Source organism: Achroia grisella, unplaced genomic scaffold, assembly GCF_030625045.1.
Source record: "Achroia grisella isolate CSIRO2021 unplaced genomic scaffold, CSIRO_AGI_Agris_v1 utg558, whole genome shotgun sequence".
In the NCBI taxonomy this organism is placed as follows: Eukaryota; Metazoa; Arthropoda; class Insecta; order Lepidoptera; family Pyralidae; genus Achroia; species Achroia grisella.
The window spans coordinates 593575-607971 of record NW_026712938.1 but is presented as its reverse complement, the minus strand read 5'-3'; the positions used below and the strand labels follow the sequence as shown (position 1 = coordinate 607971).

Genomic DNA, 14397 nt, shown 5'->3' with positions numbered 1-14397 from the left:
AATTTGAGTTTTGACTTTCTCAATATTTCTCAGACAAAAATCAGACATACTCCCATTCCCTTATAACAATGTATCTACATGTCAACTATTCTATATAGCAGGGGTGACCAACTTGATTAGATCCAAGATCTATTTACTATTGAAATCGTATGCAATCTACCAATTACATACTTATTGAAATCTTAAATGAAACGGAATACTTCAGTATACAATAATGTAGTATTTTTTTTATTTTATTAAGAGAGAAAATATAAATGCGAAAATTATTCTTAGTAACTAGGTACTTATTTACCTTTATATTAGTGTGAGTATTACGTCTGAGCATCTTCCACTACTTTAGCATTAATCAGGTCTGTAGTTGGAAATTGCCAATCTTGGTTGCGCAGCCGTACATACGATACGTAACGATTTAATAAGATTTGTTTAAAATGTAAATAGTATGTTGGAGGAGGAACTGGCTGTTGTGGCTATTTCCAAAGCCAGGGCTAAATATAGTAAATTATTATTTATATTTTTTGCCTTGCCACGATCTACTGGACTAACAGGCGCGATCGACCTGTGCGACCTTTTCTTTATCAATTCATTAGTTTTCCATTTAATTTTTCTTATAAAATAAGTCATATCACTATCAGCTAATATGTACTGATTGTTCCATGGGGAAAGACGACATAGGCAAAAAATAAAGGCTAAGAATAGATTAAATCGATGTTGACAAATTAGATTGTAGTTTTTCGCCGAAAACCGTCGAATATTATCTTATGAAATTTACAAAACATTTAAGAATATTACTTGCCTTGCTCCAAGGTTCACCATATTCTTGCACGTGGTACGATGAAGAGATTATCTGGCTTTTATAGATTGTGACGTCCGAGGAGCCCGTTGGAAGTCATTTCCAGAACACTAGAACCTACTAATCTTTGTATGTTCTTGTTCCAGACGGTAAACAACGATAACTAATGTATTATTGGTCAAAACGATTATGTAGCTATACGAGGTCTGCTCAAAAAGTATAGCGAATTATGTATTTCCGCGAGCTACATATGTTAGAGTATCAAATTTGCTGTGGGGGTTTGCTGGGGCTCATATCGTATAAACGTCGTCATTATCAAATAACAGAAGGGTATATATTACTTAAGCTATATCTTATCGACTATAAATATGCTTATGCTAGGAAAAAAGCAAATCCGTGAATTTCTGAATATATGTAATAACAACCAATGTTTCAGAAAATAAAATTTATGTATATGCTAAATAAGTGTACAATACATCTAATTATAACAACATTGGCATTAGTTAAATCTTATTGTGGTCACTTTATAAAATATTTGGATACAAATTAATAAATAAGAAAATATTATAATAAAAATTGTATTTATAGAATCATACAACAGCTTTTAATTTAATTTAACTATGCACTCCGCTTTATATGGATAGGTAGCCAGGTGTTTCGTCAGTTCACAGTAACTGTGGATTCCACAGTTTTGTATTTGGGCTTGCTGTGAGTAAACGGTAGATACCGGTACTTGATCATATGCTAGAAAAGAAAAAGTTTGCTATTAAAAAAAATAAGAACATTGTTCACATAAGTCATATATGTGTTGCTGGTAAGGGAGATTATCCATAACTTATATTACACGTTGATGAACGAGGACGGCAAAGTGTTCATGTAGGTTTTTGAAAATAAAAGAGGAAAGGGAGCGCGAATTCTGCCTTACTGCTGGTCCATGGTCAATCTTTTAAAATGTTCGTGTTATTAGCTCACTTATAATTCACCATGTTACAGCCAGCCGACAATTTTTTTTTTCAAGATATAAGTTTAACTCATATTGATACCTGTTTGAACCGGGAGGTAAAGACGTTTCTTTTTACATGTATGCGAGGGTGATAATCCTCAACCCACTCTTTGAATCACAGTAGATATGCACTACGCTTCATAACACAACTATCTTAACATTTTAGACATTTTTGGGGGTCACTGTTGTCGTCTTGTAATACTCAGAGTCAGAGTATAAACCAAAATGTTAAAAATATTTTCATCAATCAATTACATCTGATTAAATATAAGGTTTATTATGTAACATTTTTTTTACGAGTTTGATGTTTGATGAGCTTTGATGGTATATAGTTGTAAAATACATTCCATTAGGGATGCAGGAATCTCACAAATGTGATCAGCTGTGACAACGATGGGTAGAGATCAAATAATAATGAAATTGATGTAACATAATTTATGAATCCTCTCTAACATGAACCAAGGTCTTCAAGTAAACTTAGCTAATAAATAATAAGCATTATAATTTATATATAATTAAACAGTTGAAAAAAATAGATACTTGATATACAAACATAAAAACTAAATAAAACATGCATTACCTTGATTTGTCTCTTCATGGTGATACAAAATAGTGTAATAAAATACATAACTAATATCGGCCAGAATACTGGTATATTAAAAGCATCAATAAAAGTACACCCAATGGCAACAAGTGTGCTTTTGGTAACAGAAAGCCAAAATTTAAATTCTGGCAATCTTCGTATGAAGGGCCTAAACTCCTCAGTTGATCTAGTAGGTAAAGCTGGACCATTATCATCGTCACCTGGAATGTAAAAAATAGAAGATCACATTAAAAAGAATATTATACGCAATTTTAATTGGACTCTATAGTAGACAGTATGTTTAAAGTAGTATAATACTACACGCACAACGGCCCGAATGAGAGGCCAATTGCGGAAAATGGAGTCCAACCTACAGTAGTATAATACTTTACTATATTGTGCCGTAGTACAATACATACACAAAAAAGAACATTTTAATGTAATTGTTTGTTGCAAAACTTTATGTATACTATAAAATACCACTGACATCTAGGACAGAAAGGAATGGTATGTTTATGGTGACATTATTGGATATTTTTTAGATAAAAAAATTATAAGAAACTATCTTACTACTATAATATTACATAGTTGAAAGTTTGTAAGTGCGGATGGATGGATGTTTGTTACTCTTTCACACAAACACTACTGAATTGATTTTAATGAAACTTAACATATCATAGCTTTATATATTATTTTTCTTTTTTTTATTTATTTATTTGTATATACATACACATACAATATACATATCGGAATAACACATAAGCTACAAATTTCATGCATATGAAACTGTGGACACAGCTAGTTACATATAGTTTGTTGAGTGTCTTTAATTTCTAGTGGAGAAGAAAAGGAAAACTTACCATCAAAATCCATAGCAGGATCTATCTTTGGTGTCAGGAATGCAATGAACAGATTCAAATGATAAATTCCAAGAGCATATGTGACTATATACCACCCCTGTAAGTAAGATTACTTTAATAATTTTAATTAATATTTCAATTCACAAATATAATTATGATATGTTTATATGTTGTAAGTAAAGTTATATAAGAGGTAGTTATATACGGTATAAGAGATAAAATATTATATGCTTACCAAACTGTTTTAATAATATAATAATTGATTTATGGATAATCTTAATTTCTATTCCTAAATATAGTTAAGCGTTTCTTTGTTCATAGAAACAAAAAGTAACTATAAAAATTATACCTTACCAACTTATATATACACTTACTTATAAAAATTATAAACCAACCAACTTATAAAACTTACAAAAGATTCTTACTATTATGTTGTATCATAGAGATTTGTAATAATTATATAGTTAGACTTATTGATTTATAAGTATAACACTTAAAGTTTTGCCTAACTTCTGTGTTTATAAACTTTACATTTTGTCAAATTCCCCTAACAAAAAGATAACATACACACTGCTACTGTTAAAAAATAAATTGCTTAGTAATAAAGTTTAAAACTTACTTGTTTTGTGAATATTCTTAGCATAAAAACCAATAAAAGAAATATACTTCCACTCCATCTTGATTTTGAGTGGGGTGTCCATTTATCTAGTGTTCCTTGATATACCTGATTCAAAAAAACATAAATTATACAGCAAAACAAATTGGATTAGAATGTAATGAAAATATTACTGTTTACATTTTTACACATTTTATTAATATGGTAATATTAATAAAATGTGTACAAATGTATTTGTTATATATATTGTTTTACTAGTAGAATCAAAATACGCATTGATTTGATGAGTGTGATGTACTCTACTGTTATATTTGTTTAATGGATGAATATGGAATAGTGTGTCTGCATGTGCTAATATTTATACACTGGATGTTGTCTGGTCAATTAGTCCAATGTGATCAAATCATTAGAATTTTATCTCTATAGTTTCTAGGGAGGACCATATAGAGGTAGATGTGATAGTTAGCTAGTTTGGCCACAAGTTTTTACTACTAACAATCTTCTCCATCATTCTATTTATTAATAGTCTATTATATTACTGTATTTGGTTCTTTTTTCCTGTATTTTATAGCAGTTACTCATTATCAGACTGCATATTGACATTTGCATATGACAACAAGGTGATTTATATTCAAAACTCTCACTCACTCTCACTTTTCTTGAAAACATTTGATAAATAAAATACACTTCACAAAGAGTAGACTTTTCATCACTGCAGTGATTTACACTACTCTGCTTGTAGCACTCAATTGTTTTCTTACAAAAACATTGTCATAAGTAACAGTAAGATAGTGATAGTATAGATATAAGAGAATTTTAGTTGATAAATTTAATAATTGTTAATAAAGCATAATTAGAAACTATTAAGGAATATACGAAATATAAATTTTAATACTTACATTAAACATTAGTTTAATGAAAGTGAAACAAATACTACTTAAATACTAAATATAAGGAGAAAAATTTGATTGTAAGAAAATAAAGTAAATTGAGGTTAGGGCAGTTTACATTATAATGAACACTAATAATTTAATATTACAACTGATAAAGTATTACTTCAATTTAAATTTAATACCGGAAGTTACAGCAGTGTAGTAATAACACGTAAACTTTGGATAAGATGAACTATAACACAGCGACATGTCAGCGCGCGTGTCCTTAATTTTATTAAACATTGATATTCATCACCTGCGAAATACGAGTCCAGGCTTGGGAAATAATACTCCTTCTTGTAGTTTCAGATGCTAAATCGTTTCCGTCCATCATATTGTTCTGATTTCAGTGTAAATTATTGATACACGCATTCAGTTATAGTACGATAGTCATTAACAAACTGGAATATAAAGAAAAGTAGTGTAACATAAATATATCTTTGCTTATTTCATTGAGATTAAAAACACATATAAATCTGTTTTAAACTATAACAAAATTACAAGAGTCTGATAGCTACTTTGTAGAATCACTTAAAAAGACTTTAGATTTTAGATTGAAAGATTCTGATACAGATATTGACAAACAAGTGACAACTAGACAAGCTTGACATGACATTGCAAGATCAATTATTAGTGTTGCTTGCTACTAATAACAGTAATGATTCATTGTTCGAAAGTGGTCTACCTCTAACTATATATACAACGACATAAATGAGAGTTGTTTACTGATACTGAAATTGAATTGTACGTGTATAAGAATAACTAAATATGAATTCATTGTGTTTTTGAATAGGTACGAGTTTTGTTTTCCAATAAAGTCATTCAATATGTGCCATAAGGACGTATCTCTACTACAACCGTATCGATAGTTTATGTATGCAATCGATGGTGACTGTGACTGATTGATAGTGAATGATGGTGATGTAGTGATTACTTGCTCACTGGACTCTTATTTACGTAGAAAATATTAATCCAGTACTCCGCCTACCAAAATGGTATTATTTATAAATAATTTAATACTGCAAAGATATTTTTCTTAGTAAATTTGGAAACTACTAGAAATTTGTTTTATGTTAATAATAGGTATTTACTTATAAAATTCTTTATGTCCTTTTAAGTCCTGAATGTGTTGCTAAGTGGAAATCTCGAGAACAGCTGAACTTATTTAACTAATTGTTTATTTAGAATATTCCTTGAAGTACGAGGATGATTCTTACGGAGAGAAAAAAATAAAATAAATGCCTGTAAAAGTTTAAATACAACACTTTTCTATATGCCCATACAAACTATTCGTAATAATATTTAAAATCTACATTGAACATTAATACCATACCTGAAAGTTGAAGTGTTGGTGGAGAGGATGCGGTGATGTATGATTGACCTACATGTGCGTGCGTTCAAAGATTTGTAATCCACCCGTGTGAAGCCAGGGCGAGTCACTAGTACCTATATATTTGTACATATACAGACATCGCCACAAACACACACGACACCCTTTTCGCCAGCGAAGACGACGACCTCAACCACATCATACCGCGCTATCAACCGGGCGTCTAGGCGTGCCCGGGGTCTCCCCAGTCGCCGATCAATCCCCCGTACAATTCAAACAGGGAATGAAATTAGATCGAATCGAAGGTCTGGCTAAAGTCGTATCCGTCTGGCGGGAGTTGGTCTTTAGCCGCTCCATAAGTCATTCCGTCGGTGTAGAGTGCCAGCTGTGTTATATTAAAGGTTTTTAATATAAAATATTGGATAAATAAAATATCAGTTTGAGATGTTGACAGAATCTGTTTATTATTCTTTTGTCCTAATTACATGTTATTCACTAAGAAGTTTCTATATACAACATCCTTCTCTTTATATAAATGAAATTAATAAAAACTTCCTTATCTTAACTAATAATCATATCTTTGAGGACGATGTATTGTTCGACCGGAACGAGTAATATATGGGAAATTAGAATGTGTTTGTACTCTATCAGTAGCAGTGTCACTATTAACAATTATTTCTTTTCCCGATGTAGTAGTTACAGTAACTTTATTATCTTCCGGGATATATTTTCTTCCTACCATCCGGGATATAGTATGGTACAGAAGGTAATATCTTTATAAAAAACCTATTCCTCAAAAATACTCTATTATCAGATTCTATAAAATACGATCTAGCATTTCTCTGACTCTTAATTACACCCTTTCTCCATTCATTCCTAACTTTAAACTACACAACATCCCCAGGTTGCAACATTTTTAAATTCACCTTATTTCTGTTATAATTTCTCTCACTCATCATCGTTCTTTCTATCAATTTTGGTTTAATACTAACTTTAGGTTTGAATCGTTCAGAATTACTTGGTAATATTCCTCTAAGTTTTCTATTAAATAAATTTTCTGCTGGCGATGGAATGTTATGAGCTATAGGAGTGTTTCTAAATTCCAACATTGCTAAGAATGGATCCTTATTCTCATGTAAAGTTTTACATAATAAACGTTTAACGGACTCAATCGTGCGCTCTACCATCCCATTAGATTGTGCATGCTCACGACTACTAAAAATATGATCAAATTCCCATTTTATAGAAAATTCTTTAAATTGTGTTGAAGAAAACTGTGGACCTCCATCACTTATTAATGTCTCCGGTATTCCATTCCTACTAAATATTCGTTTAAGATTAATAATAACCGAAGTACTTGTAGTTGATTCCAAACAACATAGTTCAGGATACTTTGAATAATAATCGACAGCTAATAAATAACTGTTTCCACCAAGCTCAAATATGTCAACTGCTACCTTTTGCCAGGGGCTATCTGGCACACTATGAGAAACTAAAGGCTCTTTTTTATTGTTATTGTTATAAAGTTTACATGTTTCACAAGAAGAAATCATGTCAACAATTTGAGAATGTATACCAGGCCAATACATGACTTCTTGAGCACGTAACAATGACTTCGTTATACCTAAATGTGGATAATGTATTCTAGATAGCATTTCATGTCTTAATTTATGAGGAATTACTAAACATGTATTCTTTAAAATAATACCAGATTTGATTATTAACTCATTTCGCACATTCCAGTATGATTTAACAATATCAGGTACTTGAGCTCTATGACAAGGCCAACCATTTTCAATAAATCCTTTTACAGTTTTTAATTCATTATCTTGTGCAGTTAATTCCCGAATATTACCTAATTGTCTATCAGAAATATTAACTACACAAAGTAAAATATCAATTTTAGCCTCAATTTACTCAGTTTCTAAATCAATTTCAGAGTTACACTTTTCGTTAAACGATCTAGATTAGCCAAATTAATCAGCCAAATATAATTCTCTACCTCTTTTGTAAACCAAATCAAATTGATATTTTTGAAGTTTAATTAGCATTCTCTGTATTCTAGGAGAAGCAGTATTTAATGGTTTTTTAACTAGTGAAACTAAAGGAGAGTGGTTAGTTTCAATCGTAATTTTTCGACCATAGATAAATTGATTAAACTTCTCACAACCAAATAAAATAGCCAAAAGCTCCTTCTCAATTTGAGCATAATTATTTTGGCACTCATTTAACGCTTTTGAGGCATACGCTACTGGAAGATTATTCTGTAGTAAAACAGCACCTAATCCATATTTTGAAGAATCAACGGACAAAAGAATAGGTAACTTTTCATTGAAAAATTGTAGCACTGGCTTTTTTACTAATAAACTCTTTATTCTATTAAAACTTTCCTCATGACTTTTATTCCAATCAAACTCAACATCTTTTTTAAGAAGATTTCTAAGAGGAGCATTTTCTATTGCAAAATTAGGCACAAATTTGGAAATATAGTTAACTACTCCTAGAAATCGTTCCAACTCTTTACGATTTTTAGGACTTTTCATATCTAAAATTGATTGAATTCTATCTTTTCCTAGATGTATTCCTTCTTGACTTATTATATGACCTAAATATTTCAATTCTGATACACCTATTTTACATTTTTCTTTATTTAACTTTACATTACCTTCTTGTAATCTTTCAAATACTTTCCTTAGTCTTTTTTCATGCTCACTTTCATCTTTACCCCAAATTAATATGTCATCAATATATACCTCAACCCCTTCTAATCCTTCTAGCATCTGACGCATACGATGTTGATAAATTTCTGGAGCACTACAAATACCAAAGGGCATTCTAAGAAATTTATATCTGCCAAATGGCGTATTAAAACAACAAAGATCTGAACTGGCTTGTGTTAATTTAATATTCCAAAATCCATTTTTAATGTCAAGCGTACTAAAAATATTAGCTCCAGATAATTTGCTAGATATTTCATCAAAAGTCGGGAGTTCAAAATGTTGCCTTTGAATAGCTTCATTTAAATCTTTAGGATCTATACATAATCTCAAATCGCCATTAGGTTTATACACAATTACTAAAGAGTTAACCCATTCAGTAGGATTTTGAACTTTAGAAATAACACCTATTCGCTCTAACTCCTCTAACTTCTTCTTAAGACGAGGTTGTATAGCTAGGGGTACACGTCTACTTGCATGAACTACAGGACTCACATTTTCTTTCAATTTAATGTCATACTCTTCTTTCATACATCCCAAACCGACAAACAATTCTTTATAATCTGTCATAAGAACTTGTTAACATGATACCTGACCCATACTATATTCAGGATTTATTATTTTCAATTGTGCAGAAGATTGCAATCCAATAATATTGCACGCACGTTCACAATCTACTATAAAGAACTCTAATTTATGAACATTACCATTATATTTACAGTCCAGAGCAGTCTTACCCAAACAGTTGATCGGAGTTCCCGTATAAGTCGTCAACTTGGAATTAGTAATTAGTAAATTATGTATGTCACCACCTAATTCAGGTAAATTATCTGCCCTTAGTACATTTGCTTGTGCACCAGTGTCCACTTTTAGCTTACCTTTCTTTTAAATTACCTTGATTATATGCTCCAACTGTTATTACCCAGTCTTTGTTACCATTGAGTGAATGTATGAAAACTGCGCCCAAACGAATAGTTTCAATTTCATGTTCGGATTCATCAACTTCAACAGTTTTTACTTGACACTGTCTAGCAAAATGATTATATCTCTGACATTTCAAACATCTTTTGTTGAATGCTGGACATTGTTGAGGTATATGTTCATATCCACATCGTTTGCATAAAAAACTTTTAACTTTCAAATTACTATTTTTTATCTGATATCGAGAAGATTCATATTTTCTGTCAATGTCAACTTTATTACGTATGTTTCGATTTAATTTTAGTATTCCACTGGATTCACCACCACTACAATCTGCTGTGTTAGCACAAAGTTGTTGAATCTGCATTTTCGTTTCCTGTGATGCCCGACAAATTTCTTCAGCTTTTATCAATGATAAATCCCTAGTTCGTAATAATCTATCCTTTAATGTAATGTCTGATATTCCACATACCAAACGATCCTTTATAAGACTTTCGGCTAACGCGCCAAATTCACAGGTCATACTCAAATCACGTAAACACGCAATATAATCTTCATATGTTTCATCTGGCTTCTGATTTCTAGAGAAAAATTTGTATCTCTCATATGTGATATTTTTTTGAGGAGTAAAGTGTTCTTCAAACTTAGATAATATTAGTTCAAAATCATCTTTATTTTCATTTTTTGATGCATCATATACAAATGTGTTATATAATCTTAGACCTCTATCACCTATAAGACTTAGAAGAATAGCTGTTTAATTCACCGGCTGCGCCATGTTATATTAAAGGTTTTTAATATAAAATATTGGATAAATAAAATATCAGTTTAAGATGTTGACAGAATCTGTTTATTATTCTTTTGTCCTAATTACATGTTATTCACTAAGAAGTTTCTATATACAACAATCTGCACGAAAGATATACAGAACGAGAAAGATCGCGCGCGCATTTCTATCTTGCCTGCTTTTGCGCCTTTTTGTGTCATGTCATAAAACATATGCGATTTCACACGTGAAAGAATTAACACCAAAAATGGTTATAGCTAACTCGCGATTACCCGCGCTGGCATTCTCGCGCTAGATCGAGCAATCAGAAGCGCGACTGTGTCTTGTAAAGGCAGTAATTGACAACTTACTTTCGATATCTGCTACTCAAAACTGACCCCTCCGGTTGGTCCCCCGTCCAATTCAAACGGGTATCGAAATTACGGCGACCGACGAAGATCGAATCGAAGGTTCGAACCCCTAACGTTGTTCTCAGGTAATGTCGTATCCGTTAGGCGGGAATTGGTCTTCAGCCACTACATAAGTCATTTGCACTCGCCCCCTCTCGCCCCCCTCGCTCGTAGCTGGCCTATCTAGCTATAAGCTGTAAGCTTCACTGGACGATAGGCCAGCTACGGCCAACAACATTAGAGTAGTCCGAAAAAAATGCACAACTCCGCTAGGATATTGGTGGTCTGTGTGCACAACTCGCACACACGCTACAAGTAACTGATGGTCTGTCAAGTTTATGTTAATACCTAATAGAATCAAAACATTCTCTTTTTGTTACGTTTTTGGTCAATCGTGCTTCTAATAATTGTGAATAAAAAATTATTATTTTATTTTAAGCAGCTAGCCACTGGTATTTTTTATATTTGTGCTTAATAATAATAAATGAATAAAGTGCAAATATAAAATTAATATTAGTCCTGATCTTCTGTTTTGAATCGCGACCTTAAGTGAAACGCATCAGTGTTCAATATCAATTGAGGTGTCATAGTTCCTGCTGCAACACCGCGATAGATTCATCCCTGTCACACCCGTACGAATTTCGCTACGATTCGTCTTTGTCATCGGTGTACAAACACAGAGTTGATTACCAAAGAGCATTAGCTTGCCGGAAGAGACTTAAAATGTTGCGTTCGCCGTCTGGACGATATGATCCAAACCTAAACGATTCTAGTTTTGTGTTACGGAAGCGTAAACACGACGATGAGTTTACTGACCTATTTAACAAGTTTACTGCAAATATTACCTCCAAATTAGCCGCATGGAAAGATGAGGTCACTAATGAGATATCTAAGATTAGTACTAACATAAACACAGTATGAGAGGATATCTCAGAACTAAAGGAAGCATCCCAAGAATTTAAGACGGAGATTGGAAAAATTCGGAACGATCACCAAGAAATTAAAAAAATTACTCAAACTCTGAACGACGAACACATTAAATTGAACACGGAAATGGACTTAATAAGGAATTCTATCGAATTTCACAGTGCTCAATGTGAAGATCTTAACAAGAAAGTAAATTTATTTTCGGATGATATTAAAAACATTGTCACATTGGAATCAAAATTGATTGCTATACAAAATGAAAATAGACAATTGAAACAGCTGATAAACTCTAATGATCAACGTGAAAGACTTTTAAACCTTGAAATTGTGGGTATCCCAGAAACAGCCAATGAACACCCAACTAATATAGTAATTAACTTAGCAAAACTAGCAAATGTGGATATAATACCTGCCAATATTATTTTTGTCAATAGAATTACCCCGAAAAACAAACAACATGGAAGGCCTAGAATCTTAATTGCACGATTGTCATCGCGCTTATTAAAAGACAATATTATCTCAGGTGCACGCAAATTGCGTTTGACTACAAAAGACTTAGGCGTGAGTGGAGAAGTGAAACCTGTTTACGTCAATGATAACCTGACGCCTCAGAACAAACTACTGTTAAAAAAGTGCAAAGAAACAGCAAAAATAAAGGAATTTCAATATGTTTGGACAAAACACGGAAAAGTTTATATCAGAAAAAACGATACCAGTCCTTTGATTCAGATTTTAGACGAGGAAGACATGAAAAGGAAGATAGCCTAGTTCATAGAATTCTTGTTAGATGTCATATCCATATATCATATCCCTTAATTATTATGGGTGTTGAAGTTGTACATCAGCCTAAACAAGTCACTTCTAGTTGTTCTTATTCTCTAGTTCATATTAATAAATTTCAATGTCGGTACTTGCAGATACTTTGGGTTATGCTATCGCGTACAAAAATGGATCTATCACAGTTAAATTATAAAACACTAATAATCTATGTTATTTTATATAATTTAATACAAATAATAATATATATGTTTTTGCGTCTATACATATCTAATTATGCTATTGTTACATTAGGTAATAACAATTTAAACGTCAGGTCACGAACTTTTATCTACCGTAAAGTTAATACCGTGTTAATGCATTATTTTCTTAACGCTTCTTGTCACCCAATTTTTTATATGCCCATTATAGTAGTCAATATTAAAATTAATTCGTTGTACATAACTATATGTCGGACATTCTTGTTAGTATATTGTGTGCTCCGGGCACACAATATATTAACTGAGTTAAAGACCTAATGAGTTAAAGATCTTATAATTATAATTATGATAAAATACACAATACCTTACAGTGTCAAATTTTAATTGCATACGTATTTTCTATCAGAATACTCGCGGTTTAAGAACAAAATGTTCAGAATTTAGACAAAATATTTTATCTAACGAGTACGACGTAATTGTTATCACGGAGACGTGGTTACATAACGGGATTTTTGACCGAGAACTATGCGATGCCAGGTACGACGTTTTCCGACAAGATCGGGATGTGATTAGTAGTCACAAATCACTAGGCGGTGGAGTGATGATTTTGACCAAACGGGAATTACGAGCTAGGCGTGCGGAGGTCCGGGCGCCGACCCCTATCGAGATGTTGACTGTGACGATACCGGCAAACGCGCTAGGCGCTACACCCGGTCATACTTGCGTCGATTTATGTATTAGCGCTGTATACATTAATACTAATACGTTGTCACTCGATATTAATTATATTATACAAGAACTAAAAACCATGTACGGTCTTTACTATTCTCAACAAAATTATTTATTGGTCGGGGATTTTAATTTACCTTGTATCTCTTGGTCTAAAGAAGGACCGGTACACAGAAAATATGGTAGTACCAGTTTACAAAATGCCGGAGTATATTTAGTAGAAGAACTTAGTCTTATGGGTTTATCACAATATAATAGCCTACAAAATTACGCAGGTAATACGTTAGACTTGGCATTTTCTAATTTACCTCTTAACATCGATCCATGTTATAGCCCACTGGTAAAGTTAGATCAAGCTCATCCCACTTTTACTATAGATATATATGACATTAAAGTATCGCAACTAAATGAGATCTCACCACCAAATCGTAACTTTAGAAGAGGTGATTATGAGGCATTAAATGAATATCTATATAAATTTGACTGGAATAGGGTGTTATTAATCGAAAGTGTAGAGGATTTAACCATAGCTATGTACCAAGTAATTTGCGAAGCCATTGAAAAGTATATACCATTAACTAAAACCCGTATCAGCAACTTATATCCTATTTGGTACAGTCTAGCACTCATAAAGATAATCCAAGAAAAGAAGAAAGTACATGCCAAATGGAAAAAGAGTGGGAATAGACGTTACTATGACGAGTTTACTTTACTACGTAAAAGACAAAAATCCGTTCAAAAATGTTGTTACAACACTTACACTAATAATATTCAAAAAACAATAAAAACTAAACCAAACGCTTTTTGGTCATATATAAAAAGCATGCGTAATGGAT

The 14397-nt window shown here is 32.2% G+C and overlaps 2 protein-coding genes across 2 annotated transcripts; one reads left to right on the top strand and one right to left on the bottom strand.

Annotated features, from left to right (window-relative positions):
* Positions 1 to 1350: 1350 nt before the first annotated feature.
* LOC131848482 (protein RER1) lies at positions 1351 to 5393 on the bottom strand. Its single transcript, XM_059198363.1, has 6 exons — positions 5286 to 5393; positions 5041 to 5185; positions 3856 to 3960; positions 3237 to 3333; positions 2374 to 2597; positions 1351 to 1534 (listed from the first exon to the last, which is right to left on the bottom strand). The coding sequence occupies exons 2-6, from the start codon at positions 5116 to 5118 to the stop codon at positions 1451 to 1453; spliced, it is 588 nt and encodes a 195-aa protein (XP_059054346.1). The 5' UTR covers positions 5119 to 5185; positions 5286 to 5393; the 3' UTR covers positions 1351 to 1450.
* A 6588-nt stretch (positions 5394 to 11981) lies between these two features.
* On the top strand, positions 11982 to 12623 carry LOC131848526 (uncharacterized). The gene has a single exon (XM_059198424.1). It carries the CDS (start codon positions 11982 to 11984, stop codon positions 12621 to 12623), a length of 642 nt encoding a protein of 213 aa, XP_059054407.1.
* Positions 12624 to 14397: the final 1774 nt, after the last annotated feature.

Excerpts from the sequence above, each read along its gene's own strand:
- LOC131848482 (XM_059198363.1), bottom strand. The coding sequence starts at position 5,118 with ATGATGGACGGAAACGATTTAGCATCTGAAACTACAAGAAGGAGTATT. Across the intron at positions 3,961-5,040 it reads CCTGGACTCGTATTTCGCAG|GTATATCAAGGAACACTAGA; the intron begins GTGATGAATATC and ends TTTTTGAATCAG. Across the intron at positions 3,334-3,855 it reads TAAGAATATTCACAAAACAA|GGGTGGTATATAGTCACATA; the intron begins GTAAGTTTTAAA and ends TCTTACTTACAG.
- LOC131848526 (XM_059198424.1), top strand. The coding sequence starts at position 11,982 with ATGGACTTAATAAGGAATTCTATCGAATTTCACAGTGCTCAATGTGAA.